The sequence below is a fragment of the Carcharodon carcharias genome, chromosome 1, assembly GCF_017639515.1.
Source record: "Carcharodon carcharias isolate sCarCar2 chromosome 1, sCarCar2.pri, whole genome shotgun sequence".
NCBI classification, from domain to species: domain Eukaryota; kingdom Metazoa; phylum Chordata; class Chondrichthyes; order Lamniformes; family Lamnidae; genus Carcharodon; species Carcharodon carcharias.
Window position 1 is genome coordinate 5,328,095 of NC_054467.1, and position 14,798 is coordinate 5,342,892.

Here is a 14,798-nt window from a genome sequence, read left to right on the forward strand (position 1 = left end):
TCTTTAAGGCAGAGCGAGATAGATTTTGGATTAACATGGGGGTGAAAGGTTATTGTGGGTAGGCAGGAGTTTACAGTCAGATCAGCCATGATCTTATTGAATGGCGAAGCAGGGTCGAGGGGCCTACTCCTAGTTCGTATGTTCGTAATCTGTTTTGGTGACCTTTTGAGGGATAAATATTATCTGAACACCTATGGCCTTCATGTTTTCATTGTGAGTCAGAAGTATATTATTTCATAAATACAGGAACCCTTTATATAATGTTATTCTATATTGTGCACCCATGTTTCTCCCTTGCACAAAAATGCAAAGTGAGAAGATAAAATGTGAGAGCGATGAGGTATAAGAAACAAAAGCTAAGGAGCTGAGATGATCTCAGAGAGAGATTTGATTCTCTGCAGGCAGCTTGGTAGAATACATGGTACAGCATTTCTGAAGAGAGAGCCAAGCTGACAAAGCTTTTCGTCTCACACTCATCAGGACAGACTCAAGAATGCCAAATTTCAAAGGAAGCAACAAGTGATATTGCATGAGAAAAGGGTGTTGATTGGTTGGCAAGCTGACTCTGTCAAGGCGTTGCCATGGAGAATGCACCCACACTTTTGTTTAATTCAAAAAGGTGCATCAAAAGTCTGGGGGCAGTAGCCCCTGGTGCGTTCTCCATGGCAACACCTTGACCAATTGGAGTCAGTTCGCTATCCATTCTGCATTTACAGGGTGTGGATGTCCATACCTAGGCCGGCATTTACTGCCCATCCTTAATTGGCCTTGAGAAGGTGGTGGTGAGCTGCCTTCTTGAACCGCTGCAGTCCCTGTGGTGTAGGTACACCCACAGTGCGGTTAGGGAGGGAGTTCCAGGATTTTGACCCAGCGACAGTGAAGGAATGGTGATATATTTCCAAGTCAGGATGGTGAGTGGCTTGGAGGGGAACTTCCAGGTGGTGGTGTTCCCATCTATCTGCTGCCCTTGTCCTTCTAGATGGTAGCATTCATGGGTTTGGAAGATGCTGTTGAAGGAGTCTTGACAAGTCCCTGCAGTGCATCTTGTAGATGGTGTACGCTGCCACTGTGGATCTGTTGCCACTGTGGGTCAATGGTGGAGGGAGTGAATGTTTGTGGATGGGGGGCCAATCAAGGGAACTGCTTTGTCCTGGATGGTGTCGAGCTTCTTGAGTGTTGTTGGAGCTGTACTCGTCCAAGCAAGTGGAGAGTATTCCATCACATTCCTGACTTATAGATGGTAGAGCGGCTTTGGGGAGTAGGGAGGTGAGTTACTTGAGGCAGAATTTCTAGTCTCTGACCTGTTGTAGCCACAGTACTTGTATGGCTGGTCCAGTTCAGTTTCTGGTCAATGGTAACCCCCCAGGATGTTGATAGTGGGGGATTTTGTGATGGTAATGCCATTGAATGTCAAGGGGAGTTGGTTAGGTGTTCTCTTGTTGGAGATGGTCATTGCCTGGCACTTGTGTGATGTGAATGTGATTTGCCACTTGTCAGCCCAAGCCTGGATATTGTCCAGGTTTTGCTGCATTTGGACATGGACTGCTTCAGTATCTGAGGAGTCGCGAATGATGCTGAACATACTTCTGACATTATGATGGAACGAAGGCCATTGATGAAGAAGCTGAAAATGTTTGGGCCTAGGACACTACCCTGAGGATCTCCTGCAGTGATGTCCTGGAGCTGAAATGATTGACCTCCAATAACCATAACCATCTTCCTTTGTGCTAGGTATGACTCCAGCCAGTGGAGAGTTTTCCCCCTGATCTCCATTGACTTCAATTTTACTCAGGCTCCTTGATGCCACACTCAGTCAAATGCTGCCTTGGCATCAAGAGCAGTAACTCTCGCCTCTTGAGCTCTTTTGTCCATGTTTGGACTAAGGCTGTAATGAGGTCAGGAGCTGAGTAGCCCTGGCAGAATCCAAATTGGACATCAGTGAGCAGGTGGTTGCTGAATAAGTGCCACTTGGTAGCACTGTTGACAACTTCTTCCACCACTTTGCTGATCGAGAACAGACTGATGAGGCATTAATTGGCTGGGTTGGATTTGTTCTGCTTTTTATGGACAGGACATACCTGGGCAAATTTCCACATTGCTGGGTAGATGCCAGTGTTGTAGCTGTATTGGAACAGCTTGGCTGGGGGTGCGGCAAGTTCTGGAGCACAAGTCTTCATTACTGTTAGTGTGGCTTCAACAATAATCATTTGAAACCATCCTGGATAAATCAGTCCATTTGATTGGCACCCCATCCTTCACCTTTAAAACATTCACTCCCTCCACCACTGATGCACAGTAGCAGCAGTGTGTACCATCTACAAAATGCACTGCACCTTTGGCTCCATAGACAGCACCTTCCAAACCCACGACCGCTACCATCTAGAATGACAAAGGCAGCAGACAGATGGGAACACCACCACCTGGAAGTTCCCCTCCAAGCCACTCACCATCCTGACTTGGAAACATATCGGATGTTCCTTAATTGTCACTGGGTCAAAATCCTGGAACTCCCTCCCTAACAGCACTGTGGGTGTACCTACACCACATGGACTGCAGCAGTTCAAGAGGGCAGCTCACCCACCACCTTCTCAAGGGGCAATCAGGGTTGGGCAGTAAATACTGGCTAAGCCAGTGAAGCCCACGTCATAAGAATGACTTAGAAGCTCTGCCCCTCTATACATGTTTTTAAACATGAATGTTCCAGGAAAAGAGGTGACAGTAAATTAAACAATGGAGACGACACTCAAAATTCTGTGATGTCTGAGACTTGAAAAACAGGAAAATCTGGAGGCATTAACCTCCTAGAGAAATCTTAAGAAGGAAAGAACTTGCATTTATGTAACTCCTTTCACAACCACAGGAAATCCTTTTAGGCACTTTTATTGTCAATGAAATCCTGAAGTATTGTCGCTGTAGTTATGAAAGAAGCATGGCAGCCAATTTGTACACAGCAAGATCCCACAAACAGCAATGAGATCATAGAAAAATAGGAAGAGGTGTAAGTCATTCAGCCCTTCGAGCCTGCTCTGCCATTCAGTATGAACATGTCTTATCCTCTATCTCAACACCATATGGCCACTCTCATCATACCCCATGATGCCTGTTTGATGGATAACTATTGGCTGCTGTTTGAAATAGTGTTATGTGATTTTTTTGCATCCACCTGAGTGGACAGCTTTTAAAAAAAAAATTCATTCATGGGATGTGGACTTCACTGGCGAGGCCGGCATTTAAGCTTTTATTGCCCATCCCTAATTGCCCTGTGGTGAGCTGCATTCTTGAACCGCTGCAGTCCATGTGGTGTAGGTACACCCACAGTGCTGTTAGGGAGGGAGTTCCAGCTTCACATCTCCCATTAAAAGACGGCTGTGCCCCCCCCCCCCCCCCCCCCCCCCCAGTTACAGAACTGGGAGCGTTGGCCTAGATTTTTGCTTTCATCTCTGGAGTGGGACTTGAACCCACGACCTCTTGGCTCTGAGGAGGAGAGTGCTGCCCACTGATGCAGGAGTCAGTCGATGCTTCAGGTACAAACCCTGAAAGCTGGGTGGAAGATTCAAGTTGGAGGCTTGTACTTAAAATTCTGACTAATTCCTTCCGGCATGTGACAATTTGTGATGGATAGCTTTAGGCTAATTGAGTTTTTAGTTTTGCTGCGTATTCATTCCCTCATGTAGAATGATTCCAACAGGAGGCTGCTTGACCCATCGAACTTGTGCTGGCTCTTGGAAGGATCTAGCCAATTAATGTCTCTCCCTTTTCCTTTCTTAATTAACTAACCATCTATTTCCCCACTAGGGTGTGACCAGCAACCCCCTCGTGTATGGGTGATTTATTTAAGTGAGCTCCCCCTTTTTGAATAATTTCGTGTGAGCACTTTTGTGTTGTAGCATAGCTGCACAGAATGTTGGGTGTTCCAAAGGTATGGTGCAACAGACCCATACAGGGAATTTTCAGATTTAACAGCAACATGTGACAGTTTTGACAGATTGGTAGCTCTGAAGTGCTGGAGGTGATGCTAGCTGAATTAATTATTTAAAATACGATCACTTGATTTTTTTTGCTATACAAGGGTATTGAGGGTGACGGAATGAAGGTGGGTGTATGGAGTTAAAATACTGACCAGCAATGACCCTGTTGAATGATAGGTCAGGGCTGAATGGCCTCCTCCTGTCCTTATGGCTATAGCCTGTAAATTGTGTTGTAGAATCTTGCAGCAGAGAGGAGGCCATTCAACCCATCATGCCTGTACTAGCTCTTTGAAAGAGCTATCCAATTAGTCACACTGTTCTGCCCTTTCCTAATAGCCCTGCAAAATTTGCCTTTTAACATATTTATCTCTCTCCCTTTTGAAAACGTTACTATTTCACCACCCTTTCAGATCACAATAACTGGCTTTGTAAATAATATCTGACTTTGTCCATTCTAGCCAATTACCTTCAATCTGAGTTGTCTACTCACTGTCATGGTTTCTTACGGTCTGTTGCCACCATATATGTTGAGGGCCTCGACGTAGACCTCGAGATCTGGCTGTACGCTAAGCAAGATATTGAGACTGATGAGGGTTCTGGTCAAACACAATTACATGAAGTTTATTCCTAGCAGCTCCTATATACAGCTCTGCACAGGCCTCGATCTAACCTGGTTCCTAACAGTTATGTAGGCTGATTACTTGCCTCAATGCCTGACTCAAGGTATACATGAAGTCTTACAGATAGAGTCACAGACAGTAATGAGCACCTGCAATAGAGATCACAGGCAATTGTGAACTAACATGGAGGCTGTCCTTTTATCCTCCAGCCTTATACACAGTGCAGCTTCTTAAAGGTACAGGTCATCGTCTGCATTGGCACGTGTACAATATCACAACAGTTACTGACCCTCCTCCTGCCAGCTTCTCCTTATTCACCCTATCAAAACCCATCCGGATTTTGGACGCCTCTATTAAGTCTCCCCTTAAGCTCCTCTGCTCGAAGGTGAATTATCCCAGCTTCTCCAGTCTCTCCACATTTAACTGAAGTCCCTCACTCATGCTGCCATCCTAGGAAATTTCCACTGCACCCTCCTTCATGGCCTTGACACCCTTCCTAAAATGAGGCCTAACCAGTGTATCGTAAAGGTTTAGCAATTTCTACCTTGTTTTTGTATTAATGTTATGTCTCGGTAAAGGCCAGGATCCTTGACGCTTTTCTTTCAAACCATTTTCTTCACTTGTCCTGCCACCTTCAGATATTTGTTTATGTTCATCGCCAGGTGTCTCTGTGTCCCTTTAAAATTGTTCTATCTAGTTTATATTGCCTCTTCTCATTCTTTCCCCCCCCCCCCCCCCCCCAAAAATGAATTACATCACACTCCTCTGGATAAAGCAGGGGGGCAGTGACATAGAGTTTTGTCATTGACTAGTATTCCAGAGACACTGGGTAGTGCTCTGGGGACCTGGGTTCCTGAATCCCACCCAGACAGATGGTGAAATTTGAATTCAATAAAAATCTGGAATTTTTAACCACTCACGCACGTTCATCCATTTCTGATGATGACCATGAAACCATTGCCGATTGTTGTAAAAACCCACCTGGTTTACTAATCCCCTTTAGGGAAGGCAACCTGCTGTCCTTACCCGGTCTGTGACTTATATGTGACTCCAGGCCCAGAGCAATGTGGTTGACTCTTAAATGCCCTCTGAACAAAGGCAATTAGGGATGGGCAGTAAATGCTGGCCTCGCCAGTGATGCCCACATCCCATGAACGAATAAAAACATAAAATAAAATTCCATTTCACCAGTGTCCTCCTGAACTCTGTTTATCCTCAACAACATTTTGAAATTTCATATTTGCAAACTTTGAAATTTAAAAAAAAATATTTTGTTGTGTGGTATAATTTAATTTAAATCACCCATTGCATCATTCTTTGTAGGGACTGCATGTGCTCTACTTGAGGTGTCTGATGACTGTGTGCATTGCGTTTTGCCTGATTGGAAATGGATGAATGTGTGTGTGGTTAATTGGGGCTGAGCTAAGGGGGCTGGAACTAGGAGGCAAGTGAGCACCAATTGTATGTTGCAGCATCCCTGAGCTGTGTCAGGAATTGTTTATGCATTTACGACCAACGTCATGTGATGCTGAATTTTCACTACACGGTTGCATTTAGCCAGCCATTTTGGTCTACACCCAAACTGCGCAGAGAACTGATCTCCTCCTCTTTATTTTTAATTATTGAGAATGGTGCTGACTGAATCGAGAGTGAGCTGAGAAATCCAGTTACGCAGCTGCTGAGCATCTCCTGTTCGTTTTGGAATATTTAGCAGCCAGACATCCTTTTTTTCAGTGGAGGTCTGGAGCTGGGTAATACTGCAGATTTGCAGAAAATAAGGATTTGATTTGCCTGTGTTTACTATTCCAGAGAATCCCAGAGAGAGAGAGTGCTTAAAGGGAGAACAGCGTTTGCTGGGTCACTCTCTAATCTACCCGTGCTATTGAGGCTGTCTCTGAGTGGCCACCGCAGTCCCAGCACAAAGCATCCTTCTCTCTCTCTCTCTCTCTCTCTCTCTCTCTCTGCACTGTGATTCAGTCCTGCAAAAGCCATCCCTTCTGCTGCAGGATTTTTTTTTTCCCCTCTTGCTTTCGGCCAGTGGAGTCGTCATGTCTGACCTGACTCCCCAGAGTGATGCTCCAACCCCCACCACAGACAAGATCACCCAGGCTGCCAGAGAAACCATCTACCTGTGTAACTTTCGAGTCTCCGTTGATGGAGAGTGGCTCTGTTTGCGGGAACTGAACGACATCTCTCTCACACCTGACCCAGAACCCACCCATGAAGGTAACGATGATTTGCAGACGCTACAAGCTGCTCTTTCCTATTTTTCTTTTTTTGTTCTCCCACCCCCACCTCCAATCCTAGTAACCATGACAGCAGCTTTGAATCGTGAATATTGTCATTATTGCACATCTCTTTTTGATCATTAAAACCCTGAAATATCTGCTCACTGTTTCTACTGTTTAAATGTTGATGGTATGGGGGACAGAACCTGCAAATTGCTGCTGTCACCCATGTCTCTTGCTTTAAATCCCAGTGTGAACTGTAAACCTAAATGTTTTTTTTTGCCCACATTGAAAGCCAATTCGGATATTATTTTTGTTTATGTGCTAGACGGGACTCAATTTTTTTAATAATTGGCACTGCCTTTATATGTGTCTCATCCATCTGCATCACAGTGTTGATTTTTTTTTTGGAAGCTGGTCCCTTCCTGCATATAGATGCGGTGAGCTGATGCAACCCTCCTTTCGAACCTACAAAGGATTTGTTTATTTTTTTTTTAAAAATTCCTGATTTTAAAAATTGCAACATCAAAAAGTATGCAGCAACACAGAGCCCATCTTGTATTAAAAAGAATTAGCTGGTCAAACTTCCTATTCAAGGAAAACCAGGAAGGCCATCTTGGAAAGAATGTGCTGATCTGTGGTCACCAGTGGTGCGATGACTGCGCTCTATTGCTGCCTTTCCTGTGTTCCTTTTCCTCCCAACCCCACCCCCCACCCGAAACACGCCCTCCCACATCCCTGATGCTTGACCGTTGGAACTGCATCAGTTGTCCTGGGAGTACTGGACAATACAAAGACATATATTTTCACTGCTGCCTTTTATTTGGAGGGGAGGGGTGGGGGAAGGGGCAGGGCAGAACGATGCACTTGCTCGTAACTTGAGTCAGGGTTTTGATCGTCTCGCTTAGTCTGGATCTCTCCTCGTCGCCAGCATTAACTCTTTCACTTCCACGCTGTTGCAAAGATGCAGGGTTTCCACAGTCAGGAGAGAGACTCTGTGTGCACTGAGAGCTTTATTGTACGACCAAAGGTTTTAGGTTTAGGGATACAGACTCGATTTTGGGTTTTCTAGCTGTAAAGTTTTTTTCAAAGATGTGCCTCAGAATTAATTTCTTTTAAAAGAAAGCCTCGCAAGTCTTAAGAGGCAAGTGGGTCTGTGAGCTGTTAAGCTAATTAAGGTTCTGTAATCCTCATTTTAACAGTAGTATGTTGAAGGTTAAGATGGTGATTTGCAACAGGCAAGTTGTGAGGAAGAATGAGAAGAGGCAATATAAACTCTACAGGGTACAGGAATTGAGAACCTGGAGGGTTATGTACATAAATCCTTAAAGGTGCAGGACAAGTTAATGAGCTTTTTTTAAAAATGAAAAACAGGATCCTGGATTTTTTTTTTAGAAAGAATGGCAAAGACTACAAAAGTGAGGAAGTTATACTAAACCTTTATAAATCACTGTTTAGGGAGTATAGAGTCCATTCTGGGCACCACACTTCAGGAGGGATGTCAAGGCCTTGGAGAGGGTGTGGAGGGGATCTACAAGAATGATACCAGGGCTGGGTGAGTTATGTGGAGAAGTTGGGACTGTTCTCCTTAGAGCAGAGAAGGTTTAGGGCGATTTAACAGAAGTGTTCAAAATCATCAATGGTTTAGACAAGAGTGGATAAAGAGAAACTGTTTCCATTGGTTAAGTGTCAGTAATCAGAGGCCACAGATTTATGGAAATTAGTAAAGAGCAAGAGGGGAGGTGAAAGGACAGCGGAAGCAGATTCAGTAGTCCCTTTCAAAAGGGAATTGGATAAACACTTCAAAGGGGAACATTTTGCAGGACTCTGGGGAAAGAGCAGGGAGGGGGTGGGACTGATTGGATGGCTCTTACAAAGAATCAGCACAGACACGATGGGCTGAATGGCCTCTTTCTTGCTGTGTGTTTCCATGAAATCAGTGGCAGCATTTACCACTGCCCAGGCCATCCAAACAGATCTTCTTGGATTATCTTTTACTGTAGCTTTGGGCAGCTCTTGTGGCAGTAACAGCTTGATTTTAGTTCTACAGTTTATCTGCAAAGCTTTGTTTCAATTCCTCCTCCCCCAAGTCTCTGAAGATTTTTTTTTTTCCCCAAACAGAAAACGTCCTAGAATAAGCTGAAACAAAACTTGACCATTCCTTTAACTACTTCAGTGCCCTTCAGTTGCGATTCCAAGGAAGACTACAGTGTAAAGGTGCTTCGTTACCTTTCCATTTCCAGTAAAATCAAACTGGAAGGTCAAAATGCCTTTTTGTCCCTCTTGGAGCCAGAAGGACCTTTTCTTTAATCACTGCCCCTCCCCCTCCACACAACGTCACCCTCATATTGTCACAGGGAGGTTTATGACCGCTTAACACTACTGATTCCACTGATGATTTCAGATCAATATTTGACCTTAGCTGCACACTAGAGGCCAGTATCTAATCTATATGCAAACACACAGCAAATTGAGATTATTCTTCAATGCGTTTGGCATTCTTGTTTTCTTATTTTTGAATAATTCAAGTATCATCAGAACAGGAAGAGGCATTCAGCCCTTTGAGCCTCTTCCTCCATTCAGTGAGATCGTGGCTAATCTGTATCTTAACTCCAATTAACCATCTTGGTTCTGTAACCCTTAATTCCCTTACCCAACAAAAATCTGTCAATCTCAATTTTGAAAATTTTATGTTTTTTCTTCCCGCCCAAGGGGGGGGAAAGAGTTCCAGATTTCCCCACCCCTTTTCTGTGAGGAAGTGCTTCCTGACATCAACCCCTGAACGGCCTGGCTCGAATCTTAAGGTTCTGCCCCCTTGTTCTGGGTTGCCCCCACCCCCGCGAGAGCAAATAGTTTCTATGTAATGAGTATCTCATGGGCCACTTGAGATTAATTCTTTAGCATTAACACAACAGTAAGAGTGTTTCAGCCCTGGCAAAGGGTTTACTGGAAGTTAGTCACAGCGGTGGTTGAAATAGTCCTGAAAACGCATGACTTGCTAATACAATCACCGATACTTACATTTGAAGAAAATGGAACTTGTCCATTTACATTTTCTGGGCTTTCTAGTTTTCAAAATGCTTCTTGACAAGAGAGGTCACACTATTGGTCTCCAAAGTCCCAGTTAAAGAGCAGTGGGGGGGTGGGCTGGTGACGGTGGGGTCAGCAGTAAGGGATAATAGAAATTAGGCTTCTTACTTCTCATCGGGATCCTGCGACTTGCCAACAACAACTTGCATTTATATATAGCACCGTTAACACATGGCATGAGGCACCTGCGAAGACAGGAGCGTTAATAAACAGAATTTGATACAGTCAGACGAGGGATGAAGACAGGTGATCAAAGGCTTGGTCAAAGAGCGAAGTTTTTGGAAGGATGTCTTAAGGGAGGAGAGATGTGGAGAGGTTTAGGGAGGAAATTCCAGAGTTTAGGGCCCAGGCAACTGATGGTGCGGCTGTCAATTGGGGATGTCCAAGAGGTGAATGACTTGTGGATGCTGTTAGTCTAAATTTCAGGTATGCTGAGTGAGGTTGAGGTCGCCAATGCAGGGAGCCAGCACATTGGGGAAGGGGAAACCACTCCTTGGCTGGAGTCTTTTGCGGAGGTGCTGACTAATTGGTGTTGTTGCTAATAAAATACCTGCAGTGGTGGAAGGAGCCCCTTACACGGACACTGGCCATTTAAGGGCCTTAATTGGCCCAAGGGCAGCGAGCATGTCCCCTCCACCGGTTAAAACTCCAGCAGAGGTCAGTAGGTGACAGACATGGTGCCCCCACCATGTCACCTGATCTTCTGCCCTGGGGGAGGAGTAAAATTCCAGGCCTTATGTTTCTATTTCTGCCCTAGATTTTTTTTCTCTCTGCAAGTGCTCTCAACACCTCCAGGTGAGCCGGGATTAAGACAAGTGAATATTTCTTAGAGTTGTAATTGTGTGGGGGGGTGTGGGTGGGGTAGAGGGGTGGTGTGGTTGGGGTGGGGGTTGGATGTGGGGATGGTTGGGTGGGGGTGGGGAGGGGTGTGGGGGGGGTTGGGTGGGGGGGGTTGGGTGTGGGGGTGGGGAGGGGTGTGGGGGGGTTGGGTGGGGAGGGGTGTGGGGGGGTGGAGGGTTGGATGTGAGTTGTGGGGTGGGAGGCGGGTGGGGATGGTGGAGGGTGTGGGGGTGTTGGGGATCGGGTGTGGGGGTGTTGGGGATCGGGTGTGGGGGTGTTGGGGATCGGGTGTGGGTGGTGGGGGAGGGTGGTGGGGGAAGGGTGTGGGTGGTGGGGGAGGGTGTGGGTGGTGGGGGAGGGTGTGGGTGGTGGGGGTGTGCTGGGGGGGTGACGGTGATGTTGGCGCTGAGACAACCTGTTGGTATTACTTTACCTTTTCCCAAAGGAGCCGGAGTTGACGTTAAGAAGTTGCTGTGAGGAATCCTGCATTGAAACAGGATTATTAAAGGTGTAGAGTGCATTGGATCAGTGAATAAACTGTCTTGACACCCCACAGCTTAAAAGCCCAATACTTGTAAAGGAGGTGATGAGTGACCTTAAATGTTATTGTTGTACTTTGTGGGTGTTTCCATGGGCACGGAAACCAATCCAGCGCAGGAGAATGGTGTTATTTTCCAATCCCACTGTGCTTCATGTACTTCTAGATGTGATGGAGCTGTGTATTTACAATGGCTTCATTTCCTCTCTGCATTCCATTAAACTCTAACGAGTTTCATCCCTTTCTCAAATGATTTGAGTTTGCCTTTAAATGTGCTCCAGCGGTATCCTGAATTAATACTTAGGGGACTCTCTGCTGCTGCAGTTTGACACTATACACACAGACAAAATGGTTTGTGTACGACATGAACAATCGCCAGAGAAACATTACCGGCCTTGTGTCATTTTTGCAGTTTCCCCCCTTTAATTTTTCCATAACTTTTAAAAGCAATTGTTTTTTTTTTGGTGGTGGTTTTATTTGCATGACATTTTGTCCTTATTTTTTTCTTTTTACTTTTTGCTGCTCTTTGCAAAGACTCTTGGGAGGATTTAACAGTTTGGGTGGATCAGATGCTTGAGGAAGCTGAAGGTGCGTAACAGGATTGTTTATCAGCTCTTGTACATTGCAGTGGCTCCAGCCCTAGCGCACAATGTTCTCCGACCTTGTGTTAACATCAGTGAGGTAGTGCGGCCATTTACAGAGATCACAAACACACAGTTGGCGATTTACTACAACCCTCCTGAGATCTCTCTCTTCCCGTTGAGCTTCCCTGATTTCCATTGCTCCGTCACGGCGGCCACGCATTCAGATGCCTGGGCCCCAAATCCGGAATTCTCTCCCTGGAACTCTCGCGAACCACAGAATTGTTACCGTGCAGAAGGAAGCCATTCGGCCCATCCTGCCTGCACCAGCTCATCGCATGAGCAATTCACTAAGTGCCATTCTCCCATCTTCCCCCTGTAACTCTGCACATTCTTCCTTTTCAGATAAGTCTAATTCCCTTTTGAATGCTTCAGTTAAACCTGCCTCCACCACACTCTCAGGCAGTGCCTTCCAGAGATATTTCTTCTTTCTTGTTTCACTTTTTTTTTTGCATCTTTGCACAGATTTCTCTCTCTCTCCACCTGTCTTATCACTGTTAGCAGATGCTGAAGTCTGATGGTCCATTTCTGGACTTTACACTGCATGGTTAAAAAATGAAACCCATTCCTTTTTTTTTGAAAAGGAAATAACAGCTCAATGTAACAGTATTTCTTACCTGAGAATGCACAGTGGTATCAGGTGTGACGCTGCAGACTGAATCTCAAATCACAGCAGCATCCTTCAGTGAAGTTCCAGCCCTCAGCAATCCCACCGCAGCCTGCTAAAAGTGCCAGCCAGCTGGGGTCCTCCTTCATTCTCCCCTCCCACCGCCACAGTTTAGGATTTGAATTTGACTAGGTGCCAGCTGTGGCTCAGAAATATGAATGGTGTGACTGATTGGCTTAAAACAGCCTTCTTAAAATCTCCCGGCATAGGGAGATTGATGCTGGTTCTGGGAGGGTTGGCAACCCTAGGGTGTGACGGAGAAGGGTTGTGAGGAGATTTACGTGGAGCCATAAACTTGCACTTCCTATTATGTTGTTATATTATTCGCAATTCGAACTAATTGTTCTGAGAATGTACATCTGGGGGCGCCATGTTTTACTCCATGCTGCACTGGAGTCACGTTGCTGAGTAACAGTGAAATCAGTTCACCAGCCACACGGAGAGCAGCAAGGAACACACTTGATAAAGCTCCAGCATTTTTGAGACTCAACTGTGATTATTTTTAGTTTATGGGAATCAAAAGATAGAACGCCTCCTCTGGTGAATGGCCTGTTTCTGTGCTGTAAAAGTCAATGTAACAATGCTGCGGAGTGTGGAAGGGTAGCATAATCATGTTCTTCAGTCCTGTGTTGACTCCTCCTCTCTACCTCGCCTCTTTTTAACAGCCTTTTTAAAACTGCCTTTGACCAAGCTTGTATCTCCTTATGAGGCTCAGCGTTTAATAATGCTCCTGCAAAGTGCCTTGGGAGGTTTTTACTGCAATAATGGTGCTATATAAATGTGCAATTGCACTGATGAGCTCTAACCTAAATAACATTAGAGCGCAGGGATAGACACATCCATAGGGATAGGAGGAGGCCATTCAACCCCTCCTGTCTGTTCCCTCCATTCTGTTAGGTCATGTCTGATCTGTATCTTGACTCGATCCACCCTTGGTTCCATAACTCCTCGTTCCCTTGCGCAACAAAAAGTCCATCGATCTTGGTTTTGAAATTTTCTCTTAATCCCTGGCTGTTGTTCTGATTGGGCTGGGGGGGATGGTGGGGGAAGAGTTCCAGATTTTCACCACCCTACGTGTGAAGAAGTGCTTCCTGACATGATCCACAGAATCGTAGAATTGTTACAGTGCAGGAGGAGGATATTCAGCCCATCCTGTCTGCTCTAGCTCTCCGAATGAGCAATTCACTTAGTGCCATTCCCCATCTTCTCCCTGTGACCCTGCACATTCTTCCTTTTCCGATAACTAATTCCCTGTTGAACCTGCCTCCACCACAATCTCAGTGCATTCCAGACGTTAGCCACTCGCTGTTTTTTCTCATGTTATTTTTGCTTATTTTGACAATTACTTTAAATCTGTGCCCTCTTGCTCTCAATCCTTTCACACAAGTCAGAACAGTTTCTCCCTATCTACTCTGTCCAGACCCCTCATGATAATGAAAACATCTATCATATCTACTCTCAACCTTTTCTCAAAGGCAAACAATCCTACTGCCTCCAATATATCTATAATTCATCCCTGGAACCATTCTCAAGAATCTTTTCTGCACTTTTTCCAATACCTTCATGGCCTTCCTATAGTGTGGCACCCAGAATTGGACTCAATACTTCAGCTGAGGCCGAACTAGTGACTTATACAAGTTCAACATGACCTCCTTACTCTTGTACCCTATGCCTGTAATAATAAAGCCCAGGATACTGTATGCTTTATAAACTGTGCTCTCAACCAGTCCTGCCACCTTCAATGACTCATGCACATATACATCCAGGTCCCTCTGCTCCTGCACCCCCAGGCTCCTAAATGTCCTGTCTTTAATTTTAACGTTCTGCACCCTTGTCCTTCACTCTCTTTTCCACCCCCCCCCCCCCCGCAACACCAGAGGAAATGGTTTCTTTCTATCGACCCTTTCAGCTTCTTAAATCATCTCAAACATTTGTGCTCCACGTGACCCTCTTCATCTCACCCGCTCAACCTATCCTTCTATTCCTTTCTTCCTTATGCTTCCCCTTAAATGTATCGATACTGTTCTCCTCAACCATTTCCTGTGGCAGCGAGGTCCACATTCTTAGCACTGTCTGAGTAAAGAAGTTTCCTCTGAATTACCATCAGGATTTATTAATGATGACCTGATATTTATGAGCTGTGGTTTTGGTCTCCCCACCAATTGAGACCATCTCTACATCTACCCTATCAAACCCCTTCATAATT

General features: G+C 45.3%; 1 protein-coding gene across 7 annotated transcripts in view; it reads left to right on the top strand.

Moving 5' to 3' along the window:
* The window catches only part of LOC121277022 (protein RUFY3-like), a 66,429-nt gene that overhangs the window by 5,813 nt on the left and 45,818 nt on the right, over positions 1 to 14,798 (top strand). Inside the window, exon 1 of one of the 7 annotated variants that reach the window (XM_041185923.1) lies at positions 11,823 to 11,872. The exons of the other annotated variants lie outside the window; for them this stretch is intronic. Within the exon in view, the coding sequence (XP_041041857.1) occupies positions 11,854 to 11,872 (19 nt within the window). The 5' untranslated portion in view covers positions 11,823 to 11,853. Of the gene's footprint in view, positions 1 to 11,822; positions 11,873 to 14,798 lie in introns of those variants that run through there. 7 annotated transcript variants of the gene reach the window in all.